Raw genomic sequence first — 23,282 nt, forward strand, 5'->3', positions numbered from 1 at the left:
TTTCTTACTTACGTTTTTTTAAAAAATTTATTTAGATCGAAATGTTTATTTTATAATATATTTTTTCTAAAAAAATAGCAATTGAATTTGTCTATTTATTTTATATTTTATTTGTTCTATTTAAGTATTTATAAAAGTCAATAAATGACGTAATATATTGAACTCCATAATATCCGGACAGCACGTGATCTGCAGCTAAAATCACGTGTTCCTTTCCTGCGCCTGCGAGAATTCAGCTCACACTTCACATTTCCTTTCACCCCCCTGAAATTATCGCTATTCGTTTTCTTCTTCCTGTTTTAAAAAATTCACCTCTTTCCCCTCTATTTTTTTATACCATTACCATATTCTTTTTTTTAAAAAAAATACTTAAAATAAAGTGGACTTTTTCCAAATAGGCCACAATATTAATGTTTTAATATTATTGGTCTTTAATCTTCAAGTATCTTATTATTATTATTATTATTATTATTATTATTTATTTCTCTTTTTTTCATGTATATTTTGATATGTCATCTTTTTCATGCAATTTTGCATGATTGATTAGATGTGATCTATATTTCCAAAAATTAAATCAATCAATCATTATATATGTATATTATAAAATCTATTTAAAATTCCTATCCATAGAAATAATGGACAGTAATAATAATATCTACTTCCCTCAACTTGAAAATTCATTATTTTTTTAGTATTTTCCTTATTTTATAATTATTTCACAAAAAATGATAATTATTTTATCTATTTATTTAATGTTTTATTAGTTACAATTTTATAACTGTTATAATATAAATTTATCTTATTTAATAATATTTAATTATGATTTTATAGTTACTATAATATAAATTTATCTTATTAAATGACATTCATATTATAGTAATTACGGACTATAATTATTATAACTACTATAAGAGCTACGTAATCTTAATTACTATAATACATATATTTATATTGTTCATCCAATTGATTAATGAACCGGATGATTGATGGAACCGGATGATAGAAGGTAATAAAGTGACAATAATATATTGGAGAGTAATTATAAATAAGTTGTTGGTAGATAGGGCAAAGTGTTTTTGATAAAAAAAAAGGAAACTCATTTGACTATTAAAAAAGTAGGGTGCTCTATTATTTTATTTTTTTTATCAATTGAAATAGTAATATCGTTCATCTTTTTACCAATTAAAATAATGATATCGTTCATCTCAATTAATAGTATCATCGGCCTCGTGATAATGGATGATAGAAATTGTAACTACTACGATATAAATTTATATGATTCATTCAATTGATTGATGAAACTGGATGATCGATTGATGAAATTAGATGCGAGAAATGAATAATTATAAATAAGTTGCTAGTAGATAGGGCAAGTAAAAAAAAACTCTTTTAATTTGGTGATTAAAAAAGTAGGGTGCCCTTTTATTTTATTTTTTTTATCAATTGATATGATGATATTGTTCATCCATCCTAAATGGTTGTATCATCTGCCTCATTATAAAATATTACTAGATAAATTATAAAGATATTTTCATCTATCATTAAAAATCTTTTAAGATTAGACCTACAATAAAAATTTATCAAACCCAGCTGCATGCACGTGGCTATTTTTTTTTTATATCAAAGTCAAGAAATGTCGTTCCATTACAATAATCTCCGGACAGCACGTGATCTGAAGCTGAAATCACGTGCTCCTTGCCTTTCCTGTGCCGTTCACATTTCCCTCTCTCTCTCTTTTCTTTTTTTCCCCCCTGAAATTAATACTATTTGCTTTATTTTCTAATTCATCAATAAATGCGTCAATTACTCTGTCCTCTCCCTCCCCCTTCCGCTTCCTCCCTTGATCGAGTTCGCACGAATCTGGAAAGCAGGCGGAATCTTTCCCTCTATTCCAATCCCCCAATCGGAATCTTTCCCTCTATTCCAATCCCCCAATCGTCGCGCTCGTCCCTGACTGCGCTCAAAATCTCCACTTTCGATCCGTTTCCCCTCGAAATCCGGCGGTCGGAGAGGTATTGGACTGCTGGTGAGTTGAGGGGCGGGAAGGTCGGGCCTTTGCTCCTCTTCTGGTCCGGGAGATGGGCGGGGTCACGTCGTCGGTGGCGGCGAAGTTCGCATTCTTCCCGCCGAGCCCTCCCTCGTACGGTGTGGCGGTCGCGGATGAGGCGACGGGGCGGGTGGAGATGACGGGCGTGGCGCCACGGGAGAACGTGGAGGTCCGACGGCTGCGTACGAGGCGGAGGACGGAGATCGTCTCCATGTACGTGAAGAACCCCGCTGCGCGTCTCACCGTGCTCTACTCGCACGGGAACGCCGCCGACCTTGGGCAGATGTATGAGCTCTTCTGCGAGCTCAGCAAACATCTCTGCGTCAATCTTATGGGGTGAGCGAACTCGTCTCTCACTTAACCTTTGACTTTGTTGTGGACGATGTTGGTTTTTGTTGGTTTCTACAATTAGTTTAACAGAGACAAAAACATTGTATTTTTTTCCCCTTTCACGGAGATTCCATATGGCTGATGAATTTGATCTTGAGTTGTGCAGCAAAATTGTTTCATCGAGAAATCACTTTGATTTCGATTTTTTGAATTCTGTGATTAGCAGATACTTTTCTTCTTTGTACTGTAGTATTGTACAACTTGTCCCCTCCAGGTTCTTGAGGCATGGGGTGTTACCACATGAAGTCTTGGGGTCGAAACTCAACGCGTCCGAGCATATTTTTCCCTATGTCTTGGCGCCACTAATGGCTAGTAGCCACCCGTGATTTACCTCCGTATCCATCTAGGGATGGGTTGGTGGGGTGCTGTGGCGAGTAAATCGCCTTTTAAAATGCCACATGTAGTATTGTAGAACTTAAGTTTCTTTTTCGGATCAATAAAAATGGAATTTTGATAAACTATTTCAAAGCAAATATTGGTTCAGAATGACTAGTCGTTTATCTGCGGTCATGTTCCTTGAGAAACTGTTGACATATCATAAAGTTAGATGTGAGTTGAAAAGTTGCTTTCTCATTAGTCTTATTTTGATTCCTGAAGATTTTGTAGAAGAATTGGCTGCTGAGTTTAAGTTCCTTGTCTTCTTTTGATCATAATGTTTTTGATTGTTGGCCTCCTGATTTATCCATAACGCAACAGGATAGGAACATGTTCCTCAGTCCAAGTAAATGCATGATGTTACTGCAGTGCTAAAGACAATCAGGAAAAGAAACAAACAAAGGTCTTCAAATCAATGATATGAAACGATCACGTCTTGAATTTAAGCCTTGGAAAGTGATAGGGTTTATACGTAGAGATGAAACCATATTTCACTATTTGGCGAATGATTATTATGGCTTAGAATATTTTGATCTGACAAAGGAAGCCTGTGTATATGGCTTGAATTTCACTAGACAGGATTTTAGCTAAGGAGATTCACAATAGAATTTCATACAAAAGCTATGCATTAATAGATTCATTAGCAAACAGTGTTTTATTAGGGGATCTCTTTTATCAAAAAAATAAGAAAAGGAAAAAAATGGTGGATAACAAAGATAAACTCATGACATGATATGAGAATTTATGGAAAAATTGAAGTTTGAAAGTTTCATCCGCTCTCACTAATCACCAGTGATTAACTAGAGCATACCTATCATGTTGTGATGGCTTCCCAAGGAAGAAATTACATATACATGAGAAGATGGTATAACAATTATCTTGATTGTCACTTTTAGGTTCTACCTTATTTTATTGTTAGATTCACGTGTTTTCGATCAGGGGAAATCTATCGAAGAGATTCTTTCTTCAATCACCAGTGATTAACTAGAGCATGCTTATCATGTTGTTATGGCTTCCCAACGAAGAAATTACATATATATATGAGAAGATGGTATAACAATTATTCTGATTGTCACTTTTAGGCTCTACCTTGTTTCATTGTTAGATTCATGTGTTTTCGATCAGGGGAAATATACCGAAGAGATTCTTTCTTCAATCGCCCGTGATTAACTAGAGCTGCATATCATGTTGTGATGGCTTCCCAACGAAGAAATTACTTATGTATAAGAAGATGGTATAACAATTATCCTAATTGTCACTTTTAGGCTCTAAAAAAGGGCAGCCCAGTGCATGAAACTTCAATTGCCATTTATGTTTAATGAAACTTCTTAGCGGGTATCTTATTATATTCTCCTTCAAATCTCAACTCTGAGGTTATATTTCAACCGAAAAAGACAAGTTGTTGATAGAAAAAATTTGTACAAACTATAATCAATCTCAAATAACTATGTAAAAGATGTATTGTAATGTTTATGATATAACTTCTACCATAAAATTATAAAGCCGCAAGAAATGACTAAGTTAGCATATGGTTTTTGTTATATGATTATGGATATTATTATGTAAATTAGTGTTGAGCAGCTTGAAAGATTCTCTGAGAAGGATTAAGAATTAAAGGAACTGCTTAGTTCAAACAAAATTCTCAAGAAGCATAATATTGTATGATTTTTTTCTTTAAGAAGACTTAGTCAACAAACAATATATTTGAAGTCTGAACAAAATGAAGTCTGGAATGAAGAATCAGAATCGAATAATACTACAAGTGGGCATGAGTAGCAGTGTAATTTATGCCTGGAGGATGAAAAGATGTGTTAAAAATGTTGACAAAAAAGATCTTTTCACTTGAGTGATACTTGTTTAAGATATGTTGATTCAACTACTTAGTATTCATCTTTGAGCATTCCATGATCAACACATTTTCTTTGTTAAGATCAGTCTGAAGATCTTCCAAAATGGTGAATATAGGTGAACATGGTCCTCCTGACTCCTGACAATCAAATGCCGCTATCCTTTGTCATTCTCTGTGCAAATATTTGGAATGGTAAGCTTAGTATGTGATCAATCTTTGTTATGTGAACATGGCGACATACAGAATCTGGTACATCAAACCACTTCTGGATTTACAAGTGGTTAATTGTCATTGTTCTACATTGACAAATTAGTGTTCATGGATGGATTAGTCAATGTTCAATTTACTCCTGTTAAGGAAGGATTATGCATTAATTGGAAGACCAAGGTTTAAAAAATGGCTTTGTGCCAGAGTTTTTGTCCGACAGGAATAGGATGGTTTTGACATCATGTTGTTCCAAAACTTGGCATGCTTCATACTCATCGAAGCGTGCTGAGATGAATTTAGATGTGTTTTACTTGGATATGTAGGTATGAAATTTCTATATATACAAGTTTTGGACAACTTGGATCTGTTATTCAGCATGAAAGTGATATTGATGAAAATATTGTCAAAAGAATAAAGCATTGAAAGAGAGGAACTTCAGAGGTGTTGTGTGATCCTGTTCGCCTTAGGTTTAAAAATAATTTTATGTCACTCTGTGCAGGGGTATAATCGAACTGAACCGAGCTGAATAGTAGGAGGCTCGAGCTTAGTTCGTTTTACCTAAGCTCGAGCTCGACTCAAGTTCGATTCAAGTTTTAATTCTTAAGTTCGAGCTTGGCTCGTAATGAAATTAAATAGTCTGCGAACGGCTTGAGCTCGGCTCAAAAATATCTTGTTTAAAAGTTAAATGAGCTTAGTTCGAACTCGGTTTGAAAATGATTCGTTTAGAAGTTAAACGAGCTTAGTTCAAACTCGACTCGTTAATATATATATATATATATATACACACACGCACACACTTCTGTTAAGCTCGAGTTCGGCTTGATAATCTTTTCGAGCTCGAAATCAAGTTCGAGCTCGGCTCATTAACTTAATCAAACAAATTTGAATGATTTTTTTTCGAACCGAAACCCAAATAACTCACGAGCAGCTTGACTCATTTACACCCCTAATTCTGTGGCATATTTCATGTATTTGAATTTATGTTATCGAATATGAATGTCATGCACTTTTTAAGTATCTTTATTTTGCCTTATTCATTTGTTCTCTATCTTATGAATTTGCTCCATGTATATGAAACTGTCTTTGTGCGTCGAGAGTGCACATGTGAAAAAAATGTGTATGCTTGCTAGCACACTTATGACTTACTTATGACACACTCGTTCTTTGGTGTTGATCTTCATGTATGAATATGGTATTTATCGATTTATATATGGAATCTTTCTCTTCAGGTATGATTATTCTGGGTATGGACAATCTTCTGGAAAGGTAGGAGAATAGTTAATTCTCTCTTGGTCATCTTTGAACGATACTAGAACCTACTTGACCTGTCCCTTTGTGTTTGCAGCCAAGCGAGCAAAACACTTACGCTGATATAGAAGCTGCTTATAGGTGTCTTGAAGAAACATATGGAGCTCATGCAGAAAACATTATACTTTACGGCCAGTCGGTTGGTAGTGGGCCTACATTGGAACTGGCTACCCGTTTACCAAACTTAAGAGCAGTCGTGCTCCACAGCCCGATTTTGTCTGGTTTGCGCGTCATGTATCCTGTGAAGTATTCATACTGGTTCGATATATATAAGGTTTTCATTTCTTTTCTGTTGATACTTCCTTTTTACATTTCCTTCTGATACATAGCTCACGTTATTTGCTGATGTTCTGCAGAACATTGATAAAATTCCTTCAGTTCAATGTCCAGTGCTGGTTATACATGTAAGTAGACTTCTCGAGGACTTGATATTGTTACGATAATCTTTGTTCTGAAACTGATCAAACATACTGGATCATCATCATCTTACGACACTGAAATCCAAAAAAATTGCACAAACTGTTGGAATAGATATCTTCGTAACATTACACAAGCATCGATCTTCTTTTGCTTATTATCGTATGTCTAAATGTATTTTCAATCGCTTCTTCTGTTCTATGCAGGGAATGGCGGATGATGTCGTGGATTCGTCCCATGGAAAACGCCTTTGGGAGCTTTGCAAAGAAAAATATGAACCTTTATGGATTAAGGGAGGGAATCACTGTAATTTGGAATTGTACCCAGAGTACATAAGGCATCTTAAGAAGTTCATATCAGCGGTCGAGAAGACACCTCCAGCTGAAACTGCATTGACTGATCGAGCACTCGTACAGGATCCTCCTAGTACGAGCACTGATCATATTGATCTCCAAAGAAAAAGCACAGATAGGAGGGAAAAACCAAGGGCGAGTACTGATTGCAGAGAGAAGGGTAGAAATAGCACAGATAGGAGAGACAGACCGAGAATAAGCATCGATAAGAAAGAAAAATCAAGAAAGAGCTTTGAAGTCACCGAAAAAGCGAGACTTAGTGTGGATCAGCCAGAGAAACCGAGGAAGAGCTTTGACCGGTCCGATAACTCTCGTCTCTTGAACATGCTTCCGAGTTCATTCTCGAATCCTGTTTTTCTGATCTCTACTTTGAAATGGTTTGCAGGTTCGGAGGAATGATGAAGTCGGTAGGCTTGTGTAATATCGATTGTTTCAAAGTTCCCGCTTCTCAACTGGAGGAGTGCAAAGGCGAGTGCTAGTATTCAGTCACACACGAACATCTCCACAGTGATTGTTTAGATTCTACGAGGCGATTTTAGTGATGGAAATGTAGGTTTGTTCATCGAAGAAGGGATCCACATTAGTTGTTTTGTAAGTTGCCCTCATGATGGAAAGTTTTCCCTTGTGTTATCCAACTGAATAAAAACAAAAGCAATGCTTTCCAAGTACTTATACAATAGGGTTCAAACATAGCCATGCTCTCTATTTTGACAATTTTCAAGTCAAAAATGTTCTTTTTTTAAGTCAAACTTGATTATGTGACTCTCATTAGTAAGATTATGCACCAATCCCAGTTGTAAAAGTCTTTTTTTACCCTTACGAAACAACCAAGAGGATCAGAATTCGAATCTCAAATCTCATTAAGAATAAATATTTTTAGAGGTGTATAAATTGTGTTTCAAATTTACTCGCAATCAATTGTCTACCTAATATATTAAAAAAAAAAATTAGATTTTAGTAAGTTTAAAAATTCCTGAGATTTAGTAATTGTTTTTAGAATCCCTCCATGTTCACTAGTGATAAACACACTGCTTGACATTTTCATTTAACTAAAATAAAAAAAGTATTTTTATCCTTCTAAATTACCATCCAAATTTCTTTCTTGAGGATAAAATAAAAGGTGTTTCTTTCTTATCATTATTTTCTAACCTCTTTAATTGAATAGAGGGTAACATACCTTTAACCCTTTGCTTTCTAACTCGTAGTATTTTATCTTTATATTTTAAAAATAATATTTAATCCCTTAACCAAAAGTTAATGAGAGAAATCTTATAAAAGAGGATTATATTCTTGTCTTTTTATCATTTTTCAATAATAATAAAGGAAAAAATGCATATTGAATTGATTATTATGCCCTTCAGTAAAAATCCTTATAAAATTTATTAATACATCAACATAAATAATAGAAAAGTAACAACTTTAAAAGGGATATCAGTCAAAAATTTATTTCATCACTCTTACCAAATTAAAAAAGAACTAGAATTCTAAATTGATGAATCATAATCAAATAAAAATGGAACAAAGTTCATCATTAAAAATCTTTTCCTTATCATTGAATGTGATATAAAATGAAGTAGGAATGATTTTAATTCATTAATTTAGAATTTTGACTCTTTGTTGATTTGATGAGCATGAGTTTTTGATTAATTATCCCTTTTGGAGTTGTTACTTTTTTGTTATTTACGCAAGTGCATATATGAATTTTGTGAAGATTTTTATTAAAGGATATAATAATAAATTTAATATATTTTTTCCCTCTTGATGTTGTTATCGAAAAATGATAAAAAAAAAAAAGAAGATACAATTATCTTTTATTCATTATTTGCCACATTTGATGATGAGCAAGGGATTTTTAATGATGAATTTTGTTTCATCTTCATTTAATTTTGATTCATCAATTTAGAATTATGACTCTTTTTTAATTTGGGTAGGGTGGTGGAATGAGTTTTTGGCTGATTATCCCTTTCAGAGTTACTGTTTCTCTATTATTTATGCTGATGTATGTATAAATTTTATAAGAGTTTCTATCGAAGGATATAATGACCGATTCAATATATTTTTCTCTTTTTTAAATTATTATAAAAAAATGATAAAAACGATAAGAACGTAATTATCTTTTCCAAAGTTTCTCACATCTGACTTTTTTTTATTAAAGAAGTGTTAAATATTATTTTTTTAAATGTAAGAGGGCAAAATACTACTAATAGAAAACATAACATGGGTTAAAGTTATTTTACCTTTGAATGAATAGACGACATAAATAATTATAGTTGTCTTCCTTTCTTCCTTCTATTTGAAGTCTCATCCTCTCGAGTAAACACAAGTAATTACCGCAAACGGAAAGAGCATTTGAAATCCGAAACCGAATCCCAACAGTCGGCAAATGGCAAACCCTAATTTACCCTATTATTTCAAAAGTCCCTCGACATAAATATACATACACACACGCGTCTTCGAACATGTACCCGGAACCCATCGTTTTTACTGGCGATGCTGCTTTTCCCTCCCCTTCCTCCTTGAGAAGAGAGCAAGCAGGGCGGTGAGAGAGAGAGAGAGAGAGGCGACGAGCTCGTCGAAGGGGAACTCCGTCTCATTCTCCGAATCCTCTTCGAGGTCGTTTAGCTCCCAGGTTTCTATCGAGGCAGTTCCTCTTCTTTCTTTCTCGTTTCGAGTTCTTGTTTCGGATCCCTGCTGCCTGCTGATGGATCAGGAACCGGATTTTGATGGGCTGTTGTGGTTCTTCTCGTTCTTTGTCTTCGCGCGTCCCTATGTGGATGTGTTTTCTTGTGTATTCGACCATGATAGTCGGCACAGTTTACTAGGGGAGCTGGTTTGGTTGCGGAGAGGAATTGATCCTCTTTTGCTTGTTTCGGCAGTCCACTGCTTGGCGATTATTGCTGGGGATTATCGTGGTTTGGTGTAGACGGCTTTTTGCAATCTGCATTGCTGGATTAGCTTCCTAAGAAATTCGTTCTTAGGTTTTGTTCATTGGAGAAAATGCTTCTCAAGTTCTTTATTTTTGTGTCTTTACTAGGAGAGAAATAGGACGGAAAGAAATGATGAAACAAGTTTATCATTTGAGTAGAATGAAATAAAGTTGGAGTTTTCAATAAATGCAAGCTAAGCAAGTAAGGATATTACTTTCTACCTTTCAGTTCTAGTAAACATAGTGCGATGGAAGTGAAAGTGAGGACGCTTTTAGGGCAAAAATCAAAAGGGTGCCCACTATAATCATTATGCCCATTTTCAAATAATATTAAATTTACTATAACCCAACTCAGTTGCCTTGATAAATAGATCGAGAGCTGAACCTATTAAAGGGTGACGATTTAGTTTAGGTCATTTCCACCCAACTCTGAAGTTTTTCCTTGTCCGCTCATGTTTCCACTACACCTTGCCATTTGATCATGCTTTCTCTTTGGTTCTTTGTCGGTTTTCTGTGAAAAATTCTTCAAAAGTATGGTTACTGGCTTGATACTTTAAGTGGTTTAGGCTTAGGGTTTTAAGTCATTCCAAAGGGCATGTAAAGTCAATGCAATGCTACATTGATAATCAGGACTCAATGGTCAAAGATTAATGCAACTTACAACTCTCTAGGTTCCAACATAGCATTTGATTGATTGAAGGTGCAACTTGAGTTGTTTCTAATAATGTAACAATTTTCGGCAAAAGTGCTACAACATGTAGACTGATTTGTGGAGTTGTAAGATGTAATAGTCTTGCACATGTGATCAATTTTGCTTCTTGTAAAAGATTAAACCTTATGCTTGATGTATTAATTTTGTTTAAAACTGATCCAAATTAGAGTTCTTTAGGCCAAAATTGCTCCATCAAGTTTTGAACTCCTATATGATCAATAGCTTTCGTTGTTGTATGGAGTAATGATTGCATTTGTTTTGCAGTACTAAATGGCATCAAGTTCTTCAGACTCAGGCGACAACTCATTTACTTATTACAGAAGCACTGCCTCGCGTGCATATAGAAAGAAAATGCAATGGAAAAGTAATCTTTTTCAGTTTAGGTCCTTTATCACATCTGTAGGACCTAGTGATAGTCACATAGAGAGGCTCAGCAAAACTCCCTTTTCATGGGTTTTAGACATCCCAGAGAGTCCCAACATTAGAGGATTTGCCTAGAATATGTTTGATAATTGGAATTGTGAAGCCAAATGTTTCATCTTTCAGGATGTTCAGCTGAGCTTCACAAAGAGTGATATTTCACTCATTTTGGGATTGCCAGATTATGGAGATGTAGTTCCTATGCATGTAGATGCAGCCTTCAGCCAACTTTACTTGCAACATTTTCAAGATAGTCATTGTTCAAAGAATGATCTTGAAAAAAAGCTAATACAAATTAGAAGGGAAACAAATCCTGCATCTGTTATTTTGTTTTGTAAATTGTCATATTGTATTTTTTTGTTTGTGTTTTTTTCACTACCACTAGTAGTATATATAAATTACCAGCATTATCGCTCATAGACTGTGTAGATGACCTTGATAATTTAGGCAAATTCAATTGGTGTGAGGCCCTCTACAACTACATGGAACCTCAAATGGAGGCCATTGGTATGGTTCTCTCATTGAGATCTAAGCCACAGTGCCTTGAGCCCACTAAAAAGCCAATGCTCAAGGGATTTGCACGTCTCTTAGCTGTAAGTTGATAACCTTCCTATAGGAGTTTAGCATTTATGTGATACAAATTAAATAATCATTTTGCATTGTAGGTATGGATGTGTGAGCATATTCCAATTGAAAGACCTCACAATCCTTATGTCATTCCAAGAATTTGCAGAAGGAAGTGGAGAGTCTAACGTGTTGGAAAAATAAAGAGAATGATTGAACAACTCCCATCAAACCAAATCATTGTTGATTTACTACCTTCAGAATCAGAGTTGCCTTTGATGTCTAATGGTGCCCTGCCACCTGTCCTTGCAAAAGATGTTGGATGCCAATCGTGCAAGGAAAAAGACGAATTACTTGCTGCTAAGGATGACATGCTGCAATCCATGCACAAGAGGAATCAAAAATTGATTTATTTATTGGAGAAGAGTGACAATTCCAAGGATAAATTGCTTGCTGAGAAGGATAAGATGATAAAGGAGCTTGTTAACTTGTTAGAGAGGAGTGTCACTATCAATGAAAAGATCATTGCTCAAAAGGAAAAAAAGGATATTAGAGCTTCAAGCTCTTCTAGAGAGCAAGGTCATCAAAGAATCCCAAGCAACCCCAAGTAAGGATGTTGTTGATAGTGATCCACATGCCCTAGAGGCTACAACTATCCCTAAGCAACCTAATAGCATGGATATAAAGATAAATAAGTGTGCTAGACTGACTATTGGATACATATTTGATGCCCAGGAAAATGCAACATTAGCTTGCTTTACAAAAGTTGAAAGTGTTGTTGGTGGGACTAAAGTGCCTCTAGAAGAGGAGGCACTTAAGGGGTATGTCAAAGGGAAAGAAACTGTTAACCTAAAAGAACTAGAAGGTCCTAGCACATTACCTGCAACCCTTACAGAAAGGGAGGATTTTACATCAACAGTAAGGATGCTTGTAGTTAAAGTAGGTGTTGTAAAGTGCATAATAATATATTTGTTATCTCTTTCTCAGCAATCAAAAACATATTTCAAGAACAATAAAGATGCTACTGTGGCAAACACATTATTGAAGGTCAATCAATTAAAATGAGTTGTTGCACTAAGTGAAGTGTTATAAAGTTACGACATTTCAAAAAAGACATTATTTTTATTAGGAGATAACCTAGCATAATTTTGGATTATTTTGTATAGTCAAAATAAAACATGATGTTTCCTTTTTAAAGAAATTGTGTTCTACTAGAAAAGGAACATCTCACACCTTCTTAAATTTTACATTATATTTTTTTCTAGTAGTTTCATAAATTCTAGATTCATCTAACAATTTAGAAACTGCTATAAGAGACAACATTTTCAGAACTGCAACATATGTAGCATGCAACATATGTAGCATGCAACATATGTAGTATTTTCAAAACTTCTTACATATCTTACATTTCCAAGCATCCTATATTTTACCTAGAAATTCTATGAATTGTTATATCATTTCATGGTCTTTACTTTGTCTTCTTGTTTTGTTAATTCCCAACAAATCAGAATAGACTATAGAGAGGAGTAGTTTTGTTCAAAATTGCTCCAACGTGTATAAGTCTAGAACTACCAACATGGTGCAAATCTGATCAGACAAGGAAGATAAATGCAACAACTCCCTAGAGTCCAATGAACACAATGGAATGATCAATGTGGAGTAGTTTTGTAGTTTTATGTAGAAGTTTTCCTTAAAACTACTTCAATGTGTATAAATTTAGAAATACCTACATGATGCATATCTAATCAAGCGAGTAAGATAAATGCATCAAACAACTCTCTAGAGTCTAGCGAACACAATGGAATGACATCTCAAGAAATCAAAAAGATTACAACAATGTCACTCTAAATCTTTTCTGAATATTCTTGGAGTGTATTTTTCACTAGTCATTACTTGTTCTTAAATTTCAATAGCAACCCAAGAACTACTGCAAATTTTTATAGTCTCAACCATTTCTCAACAACTTTAAGCAAAACCTTTTAATATGTAGCCGACTTTTGGTGATTTCCCACTAGTATCCTCATCTTCGACGCCCACGCCCAATATGAAAGTGTCCTCAACTATACCAGCTTGACATGTTATCTCATGGAAGAATGAGTCATTCAGATTTTCAATTGTCAACATTAGAATGTAGAAATCAACTCAAAATGCTCAAAGTGCATTTGTTCTTTCTTGTCCAATGTTGCATTGTTTAGGTCGATTGATCCTGTCCGAGCGCTGAGTCGATAGACGCTGGGAGACGTGGCGCTCTCCGCTGACTCCGACTGGTGATGTGGATCTCCGGCGAACCTGCAAAGAAGCCGAGCTGGGAGGGGGTTCCCGGCAACGACCCTCCGACGCTCAAGTCAGGCGAAGAAGAAAAGAGGCAGAGTAACTGTGGCTACAGTGATGAGAATTCTCCATACCTCCGTTGAAGTTTGGGGTCCTTATATAGGACCCCGGGGAGGCGCGCGCACGTTTCTCGATGCGTGCACGCTTCCCAAAACATACCTCCAAATGAGTGTGTCAGAAAAGCATGCTTGACGCCATTCCGCAATCGTCTGAGCATATCCCTGACGTGACGGTGGAAACTTCCACCGTACTATACTCTGTCCGGTCCGGCCGCCGACCATGCTGTTTGTCGGCGGCAGGTGTCTCGAGGATGATGTTACCAGTTGTCCCTTTCGTCTTTTTGCGTCTCTTGTCGGTTCCAGGGCCAAGCGGTCCGGTCGCTCGGCGCTCCCAGCACTCGAGTACGTGTATGTATTAGACTGAGCGGGAAGATCCTCGGTCTTGTGCTCGGATGGGATCACACCTCAATGATCTGTACTTCGACCGAGCGGCCTGTCCGCTCGGCCCATAAGCTCCTTTACCTTAAGCGTCGGAAGCTCGACCTATGGTCAAGCTATATTCCGATCGGCCTGGAGGACATCTTGCCGACCGGTCAGATGTTCTGTCTGCTCGGTAAGACCTTGGGGCCGCCCCTATTGACCTTTGACCTCCACGTGTCGTTGACCACCGCCGACGTGGGGCCCCGTCCTTACCACCGGATCACCAAGCGGGAAGATCCTCGGTCCTGTGCTTGGATGAGATTGCACCTCAATGATCTGTACTTCGACCGAGTGGCCTGTCCGCTCGGCCCATAAGCTCCTTTACCTTAAGCGTCGGAAGCTCGACCTGTGGTCAAGCTATATTCCGATCGGCCTGGAGGACATCCTGCCGACTGGTCAGATGTTCTGTCTGCTCGGTAAGACCTTGGGGCCGCCCCTATTGACCTTTGACCTCCACGTGTCGTTGACCACCGTCGACGTGGGGCCCTGTCCTTACCACCGATCATCGACAAAATATTGCGTTGTTTAGGTCAAATTGTTGATTGTTATCCTCTGCTCAAGCTAGTTTATTTTGATTTTTTGGGTTTAGCTTAATGGACAAGGAAAATCCATTCCTGCCTAAGACTATCAATGTAAAGAAATAGGTGAATCCTAAAATGAAATGGAGCAAGTTAATACTATCTATATGGTCTTAGGAGAGAACATGCAGTTATAGCAATTTTGTCCAAAACTGCTACCCCTTGGAGCAATTTGACCAAAACTGATATAGATGGTTTAGATACAAAATTTTGAACACTAAACACATGGTAGACAGCTGATTGTAGGGGGTTTAATGGTGTGTATTTATTGTGAAGACTGCTACGAGGCCTTAAAATCATCAACATGGATTGGGGATGACACAAAATGACAACTTGTTTTATGCCCTTTCTTGTAAAAAAGAACTATTGTAGATGTTGTAGCATGGTCCTGGGGTAGAATATCCAGCTGTAGTAGTTTTGTCCCGGAGAAGTTTTGACCAAAATTACTATATGTCTCAGATGCAAAATTTAGTGACAAAAGGCATAGGTAGACATAATGGAATGCAGGGGGGTTTCAACAATATGCATAAATGTCCAAAACTACAACATGGGGGTCAAGAACATCAATAAATATGCAAATTGACATACCTGGTGTTAGAGAGACACATCAACCCAATTAATTGTGAAAATGACACATGTTCCCTTAAGTCAATAAAAAAGATCAAAAAACAATGATTAAAAAAAGACATTGTTAACACAAAGAATTGGAATGGACCAAGAGAAAAAAACAAGAAACATACATGTGGGCACGAGGGGATAATATGAGAAGGATGGAAGGTTCACCGACAACTTAGAGATAAATGAACCTCAACAAAACAAAAAGATGGGTGATAAAACACTACAGTAAAAAATTGGTCAGACACTTCTGCTCTTGGACAATTTATCAAGGTACTTGGGTTGGGTTATGGTAGTTAGATGGACTGGCCAATAAAAGAATATTTAGGGCAAACAAGATGGGTGGGGGCACCCTTTTGATATTATTTTAAAATGGGGTTCCCTTTTGACGTTAATGATAATAAGGGGCGCCCTTTTGATTTTTTTTCCCAAGATTTTATAAATTCTTGGCGCAATGATAAAATTGTCGTCATGTGACTTAGAGGTCATGGATTCGAGTCTTAGAAATTGCCTCTTGTAAAGCAAGTAAGGCCGTGTACAATAAACCTTTCCTGGAACCCGCATTGGCAGGAGTTTCGTACACTAACCCAATGATGTAATGTTCAATAAACTGTTACTCTTCTCCTGAAGGTCCATTACATGAATTTCTTTGTTATTTTGTGATGTCACCAAATCTTCATTCAAGCGTAGAAATATTTACAGATTTAATGCATTCTTTTATAAATTTGTTATGATTCTGCTTCTTTAAAGTTAAAGTTTATTGCCATCTTGTGCTTGTGCACAAAATGAATTTATCAGTCCATATATTTCAGTGTTACTCTTCTGTTATTTTCTACACTATATTTTTGTTTTGATACCTGTCAATACATCCATTCAATCGAGTTGCAACAGTATGGCTTCTCAAGGTGGCAAAGTTGAAGGAGATGGCATATTTTCTTCTCAGAAAATAGCAGACAGTGCATGCTGTACAAAATCTGAGACGAGTTTTCAAATACGCTCCCCAATGTCTAGGCCTGCTTATGGTACTGATGGACGAGTAATCCAGCTGCTTGCAAACCATTTCAATGTTAAATTTACTCGGCATGATGCAGTTTTCTATAATTACTCTGTAAGTATGCAGTGTTTCCCCTATGATGAGTTGATTATATCTTTACTTTGCTTAATCCATAAATGTAGATCACTATAAAATCCAACGATAAGATTGATGAAACTATTGCAACCAGTAAAAGCTTAGGAAGAAAGATCTTGGACAAGCTATACCAGACTTATAGTTCTGAACTTAATGGCAAGGAATTTGTTTATGATGGTGCAAAGAGCTTATTCACTGTTGGCCCTCTACCACAGAACAATTTTGAATTTACAGTTGTTCTTGATAATTCATCATCCAGGTAATGAATTGTTTGAGACTTGTTGCCATTAATTTGTTTTCTTGACTTGGAAGTTTAGAAATTTCAGGGACAAATATTGTATTCTTCTGAACATGTTAGATTTTATGGCAACATTATTGAGTCGAGTGTTTGATGATAATGAACCTTGCACAGGAACTCCTATTTTGCCATTACCTCATATTCTGTAGAATATCATTAGAAGTGTTAAATGCCATTGGACTTTCTCAGGACATATTAGTTGTGAATTTTGATGGTTACTGAGAGTTATTTCAATGTGGTAATATCAGCATAATGACATGAAGGACTAAGTTTGCTTTAACATATTGGATTATGGAAGTGCTAAATGTCATTGGATTTTCTCAGGACATGTTTGTTATGTTGATTATAGAACAGGTATTAAAAAGCATTGTGCAGCTGAGTCATTGAATAATGTATTGGCAGTTTGCAGCAACATGTTGATGCCTACATGGTCCATATTAAAAAAAAATAATATCAGATAATAGACAATAATGTAACATGTGTCAAGAAAATAATGAGCATAATCTACTATATAAGACATCAAATTGATCAACCTATGCAATAATAGTAAGCAAAATTTATTTCACCTATTAATAATTATATTAATTATCCTAGAATCCAAAATTTCATATCATTATTTTGTATCTAAGTCTAATCAAAATATATACCTTGCTTCTTATTTGTCTATTTGACAATGCCAATTTATGCAATACATATAACTTGCTTCTTATTTGTTTAGTCTAATTGGATTTTAATTTGAACATGATTTGGATTTTAACAAGCTAGCTAGTGTCTCGCTTGCCTGATTCTTATGCGATCATAAGCTGATATTATATAGTCCATTGCATAAGCTTATGCAGCTGCATAAACAGATTAATTGCGAACCTTTTAAAATGATGTTAGAGAGTTATTTAGGGTTGTAACATTAGTTAAAGTTGGCAACGAACTCTTTCAATTTTGCAGATCTGCTAGTGGAAACCCAGGAAAAGGGAGCCCAATTGAAGGCGACCAGAAACGATTAAAGCATTCATATCTTACAAGGACATATAATGTTGAAATGAAGTTTGCAACAATGATTCCGCTTGAAACTATTGCACATGCGTTAAAAGGCATCAACTCAGAGCACACTCATGATGCTCTTCGAGTACTTGACATCATTTTAAGGCAACAACATGCAAAAAGGTCTACTCTCAATTGCTTTGTTAAATTAGTTTGTTCCAATATCACATAGTTACAACTGAATTTCATTGTCCTCATGATTGCAGGGGTTGCCTCCTTATCAAGCAGTCTTTTTTTGATGGTAACCATGCAAACTTTGTAGATTTAGGTGGTGGAGTTACTGGTTGCCGTGGAATACACACCAGCTTCCGCACCACGGGAGCTGGTCTATCATTGAACATTGGTCTCTCTCTCTCTCTCTCTCTCTCTCTCTCTCTCTCTCTGTGACACCCACACATCATTAACTGAATTCAAGATGTTGATTTTTCTTTTCTACTTCCTGTTTGCAGATGTATCTACCACTTTGATTATGAGCCCTGGTCCTGTCTTGAACTTTTTGCTGGCTAATCAAAATGTTCAGAATCCTCTTCAAATTGACTGGGTCAAGGTTTGTAATATCTTGTAGTCAACTTCTATGTTGTATCACGTGTTTTCTTACAAGGTTACTATAGATTATTAAATGGAATTTTACAGGCCAAAAGGATGCTGAAAAACATTAGAATTAAAACTGAACACAACAAGAAGGAATTCAAGATAACTGGGATAAGTGAATTGCCTTGCAACCAGCAGTCGTATGTTAATTATGCTTCCTTTTTTTTTAAACATTTTCTGTATACGTTTTTTTAATCTCACCATATTACCTTGCACTCATTGCAGATTTAACATGAAAGTAAGAAACAATGATGGCGAATCTCAGATGGTTGAGATCACAGTGTATGATTATTTTCGAGAGAGCCATAATATTGAGTTAACATGGTCAGCCTATGCACCATGCCTTGATGTGGGCAAACCAACACAACCTAATTATCTACCAGTTGAGGTTTGTGATATTTGACTCGTTACTCTGGCAAATTTTAGTTATGGCTTTTTCTTTCATTTCATATATTTTTATTTGCACTTGTGTTATCATTGTATTTGCAGCTTTGCCACCTAATTCCTTTACAATGCTATACCAAGGCATTGTCTTCTCAACAAAGGGCTTCACTAGTTGAAAAGTCCAGGCAGAAACCACAGGAAAGAATCAGTGTGGTGACAAATGTAGGCTCTTATGCTTTTATATGTACTTAATTATAGTTTTATACATCATTGCTAATTTTTCCTACTGTCACAGATTCTAAAGAAAAATCAGTATGATGAGGATCCAATTCTTAGAGCTTGTGGTTTTTACATAGATAAGCAACTGACAAAGTTGGATGGTCGTGTTCTTCATGCACCAAAGGTAGATCTTGCTTAACATCCATATTACTGAAAAATGTGATTATTTCTGTGACACTGTACTATTCATTTAAATGACACTTAACATAGCTGAAGATTGGTAATGAGGAAGAACTTGTGCCTCAAAATGGACGTTGGAACTTTAACCGAAAGGTAATCTTGCTATTAATAATCCGTCCATCAAGGTCAATTATTCTTGGATCTCAATCCTCCATTATCAGTTTCCTTTCTGATTTCCTATCCTAGTCTGAAATTCATTTATCCTGTACCAGAGACTATTGAGACCTGTCAAAATAGGTCAAAAGGACCAGTATTGGGCTATTGTCAATTTTTCTGCTCGTTGTGATTTGAGTTACCTATCAAGGGAGCTTCTTAGCTGTGCAAGAAACAAAGGAATTGTAGGTTTCATTTTCGTATTTATCTGAATTATTTTATACTGCTGAGTCTATGTAACATCTTTATTTGGTTTTCATAGCATATGGAGCGGCCATACACCATTATTGAAGAGGATCGACAATGGTTGAAATTGAGTCCTGTTGTAAGAGTGGAACGGATGTTTGAGAAGATGATGCCACATATTCCAGAGAAACCAAAATTTCTTCTTTGTGTCTTGCCTGAGAAAAAAAATTCTGAAATATATGGTTAAATAATATTCCATTCCAATTTGATTATTTTGATCATTACTAGAAATAATTATATACTATCTTCTCTGTAGGACCATGGAAGAAGAAGAATCTTGTAGAAATGGGTATTGTTACTCAATGCATCTCTCCTACCAAGATCAATGATCAGTATCTAACCAATGTCCTCCTTAAAATAAATACTAAGGTATGTAAGATAATTATGGATAGGCTTTTATTCTGTAACAAGCATTTATTGAACTTCTATTACTACTATTGAACTGATTCCTTGTATTTTTACCTCTTTTGCCTGATGAGCTTGGTGGCATCAATTCTCTACTCGCTATCGAGTATCCAAGCATACCCCTAATCAACAAGGATGTTATGATGATTTTCGGAATGGATGTTTCTCACGGTTCTCGTCATTCTGATTTGCCATCAGTTGCAGCGGTATGTCACTAATCATGAATTTTTTGGTTACTAAATCTACTAGATTGATAGTGATGCATTATATTGTAACAAAAGAATTATATGGTAGCCGTCTTATATTCAACTTGGTCAATAGGCACAAATCTTTATATTTATTTGTAATTTTGTATATACACAGGTAGTTGGTTCTAGACAGTGGCCTTTGGTATCAAGATACAGAGCATCTGTGACAACGCAATCTAGTAAATTGGAAATGATTGATTCTTTATTTAAGCTTGGAGCAGATGGAAAAGATGAGGGAATGATCAGGTTTGTTTTTTTTTCTTTTTTGAAAGTACCATTTAGTATCTTCTTAAAATTTAAACTGTTCACTTAGAGGTGCATTTTGAATTGTAAATTTATAGAGCACAATGTTTACACATACCGGCAATGATTGTTTATTCCTTTGTTACTACAATAACAATCAGAGGAATGTGTTGAATCAGACTTCTTTTGTATGGGAAAAAACATATTTATTTCAAGTGATCATTTTTTTTTTTGACAATATCAGAGAGCTGTTGATTGACTTCTACAACTCTACTAATGGCATGAAACCTACTCAAATCGTCATTTTCAGGTAAACTTGTCTCTCTCTCATGTTTACATACACAAAGGCTTAGATTTGCACCATCCAAGTTTAGATTATTTCATTGCCAACTTGATGGGTATTTATGCACTTTCTTTTTTCTATATTGCAGTAAATATTGAGATGCCTATTAAAATTGGTTGTTATACGAATAAATGTCAACACAGTAGGTTGAAGAATTTTATTCTAAATTTTGATATACTCATTTTAGAGAAATGATTTTAGAGACGGGTTCCATTTTTTATTTATTTATTTATTTATTTTCAGTTTTTGGGTTTTCTGGGTTTGTGTTTTTTGGATTTTCTTCTTTATCATGCCTCCTGGTTTGGTTTCTGACCTCCCAAGTAATAAGTATATTTTTTTTCTTTATTTTGTTTGCTTCAAAGGATGTTCTTTTCTCTTTCAATATTCCAGGGATGGTGTTGGCGAGTCCCAATTTAATCAAGTTCTGAATGTGGAGCTAACTCAATTCCTCAAGGTGCTGACATAAGATCATAAGACATTTTATTATGTTCGTTTTTGTTTCTGAAATATGTTGTTCCAGGCATTCGAGCATCTCGGTGAACCTACACCTCCTAAGTTCACTCTCATTGTGGCACAGAAAAACCATCATACTAAGCTTTTTCTTGCTAACGGCTCCGAGAATGTCCCGCCTGGTAGCTCTGTTAATTGGAAAAATCCGTCTATAGGGGGTTGCTCTACGTGTCCTGATTCCGTTTGTTTCAATGTTTTTTGTAACAGGAACAGTTGTTGACACAATGGTGGTTCACCCAAGGAACTACGACTTCTATATGTGCCCTCAGGCTGGAATGATTGTGAGTTTCCTACTTCATGTTTTCGGTGAAGCTCCTTGAGAAGATAGGAAGAGGAAGAGAGCTATAGAAGGTATCTGTTTTGTGGTGATTAATTCAAATACATTTCTTTATGTGTCAGGGAATGTCAAGGCCCGTCCATTACAATGTATTGCTTGACGAGATTGGGTTCTCCCCTGACGATCTACAGAAATTTGTTCATTCACTTTCTTATGTGTAAGTTACATTTCATTCTGAAACCCTCTTCCATTGTCGGTAAGTTCTCTACAGAATAACAAACTCGTGTCATTTCTTTCACTGAAAGCAGCTACCAGAGGAGCACCAGTGCAGTATCGATGGGTAAACTCTGATTGTTGGTTAACTCTGTGAATTTGTTTCCTCGCTACTTTTTGTTTCTCGCGACAGAATCTTTCTAAACAAGTGTGTTGTTCTATCAAATTCTTTTCAGTGGCTCCTGTTTGCTATGCACATTTGGCGGCTTCGCAAATGTCACAGTTTATCAAGTTAGATGCTGCAGAAGAACCTTCCTCTGAGGCATCAGCTGGAGAAAGAATGACATTTCCGCAGCTCCCAAGACTGCATGAGAACGTCCGCCACACTATGTTCTTTTGCTGAAGAGTTAAACCACCTCATTCTCTACCTCTGTTCATTTTCTTTTGCTAACAGGTTTGATGCTTAACGCATTATATATTTATCGTAAACAAAGAAATTTCAGTTCAAATATAATTTTTTGTCAGAGGTGTAAATAACAAATCCTGGAATTGAGGGAAATATTGATAGAGAGAAAAAATTGAGCCGACCATGACATAGAAGGGTATCTTTGTCGGGAATCAGCTCTTGTTCATTTTTATAAATCAATTATGTGGTAATCAACTCGGTTATGGTTTGGAAGTGTATTTATTTATTGTTTGTGATGGGCTAGGAAGAGGAGTTTTGATATAATTGTAAAATTATTACCGTGCGATTTGGAGGTCACAGGATTTGAGTCGTTGAAATAGTTTTTTATAAAATAAGATAAGATTGCATAAAATATATCCTTATCATATGCATTGATAGGAGTTGGGTTTTGTGCATCTAAGTGTCGTTTGTGTGTTAGGAGTATTTTGTGATAGTGTTCAAACTTCGCTCTCTATTAATCTTAAAAGCAAGAGCCTTCTTTTCTGATTTATAAATCTGATAAATTCAAAACATAATTTATATATATCTAAGACTAATTTTCAAAATATAATTATGATCTTATTTGTTTTTCTAAAACCACCAACAGCCTTTGTAGCTCGATATACTTAAGGTATTTTTAATAGTTAAATTTCGAGATTTTTTTTTATAGTTTCCAATATACCATATTAATGACATATCACATGTATAAAAATATATTATTCTCTTTGT

General features: G+C 35.8%; 2 protein-coding genes across 5 annotated transcripts; both read left to right on the forward strand.

Moving 5' to 3' along the window:
• The first annotated feature begins 1,778 nt into the window (after positions 1–1,778).
• LOC121970759 (alpha/beta hydrolase domain-containing protein 17C-like) lies at positions 1,779–7,726 on the forward strand. Its single transcript, XM_042521684.1, has 6 exons — positions 1,779–2,383; positions 6,098–6,134; positions 6,214–6,450; positions 6,533–6,580; positions 6,800–7,245; positions 7,332–7,726. The coding sequence occupies exons 1-6, from the start codon at positions 2,079–2,081 to the stop codon at positions 7,423–7,425; spliced, it is 1,167 nt and encodes a 388-aa protein (XP_042377618.1). The 5' UTR covers positions 1,779–2,078; the 3' UTR covers positions 7,426–7,726.
• A 1,665-nt stretch (positions 7,727–9,391) lies between these two features.
• LOC121970760 (protein argonaute 16-like) lies at positions 9,392–22,750 on the forward strand. 4 transcript variants are annotated; one of them, XM_042521686.1, is made up of 23 exons: positions 9,392–9,575; positions 16,454–16,679; positions 16,748–16,959; positions 17,941–18,159; positions 18,243–18,379; positions 18,486–18,583; positions 18,670–18,767; positions 18,853–19,015; positions 19,117–19,233; positions 19,307–19,414; positions 19,501–19,563; positions 19,683–19,808; positions 19,886–20,051; positions 20,126–20,238; positions 20,349–20,480; positions 20,638–20,768; positions 21,010–21,075; positions 21,499–21,562; positions 21,629–21,740; positions 21,826–21,899; positions 22,018–22,112; positions 22,204–22,235; positions 22,345–22,750. In XM_042521686.1, exons 2-23 carry the CDS (start codon positions 16,464–16,466, stop codon positions 22,509–22,511), a joined length of 2,709 nt encoding a protein of 902 aa, XP_042377620.1. In that variant the 5' UTR covers positions 9,392–9,575; positions 16,454–16,463; the 3' UTR covers positions 22,512–22,750. The 4 variants fall into 4 exon arrangements, with proteins under 4 accessions (XP_042377620.1, XP_042377619.1, XP_042377621.1 ...); XM_042521685.1 differs by having other exon boundaries at positions 16,463–16,679; XM_042521687.1 differs by having other exon boundaries at positions 9,392–9,559; positions 16,463–16,679.
• Positions 22,751–23,282: the final 532 nt, after the last annotated feature.

This window comes from Zingiber officinale, chromosome 4A (assembly GCF_018446385.1).
Source record: "Zingiber officinale cultivar Zhangliang chromosome 4A, Zo_v1.1, whole genome shotgun sequence".
Classification (NCBI taxonomy): domain Eukaryota; kingdom Viridiplantae; phylum Streptophyta; class Magnoliopsida; order Zingiberales; family Zingiberaceae; genus Zingiber; species Zingiber officinale.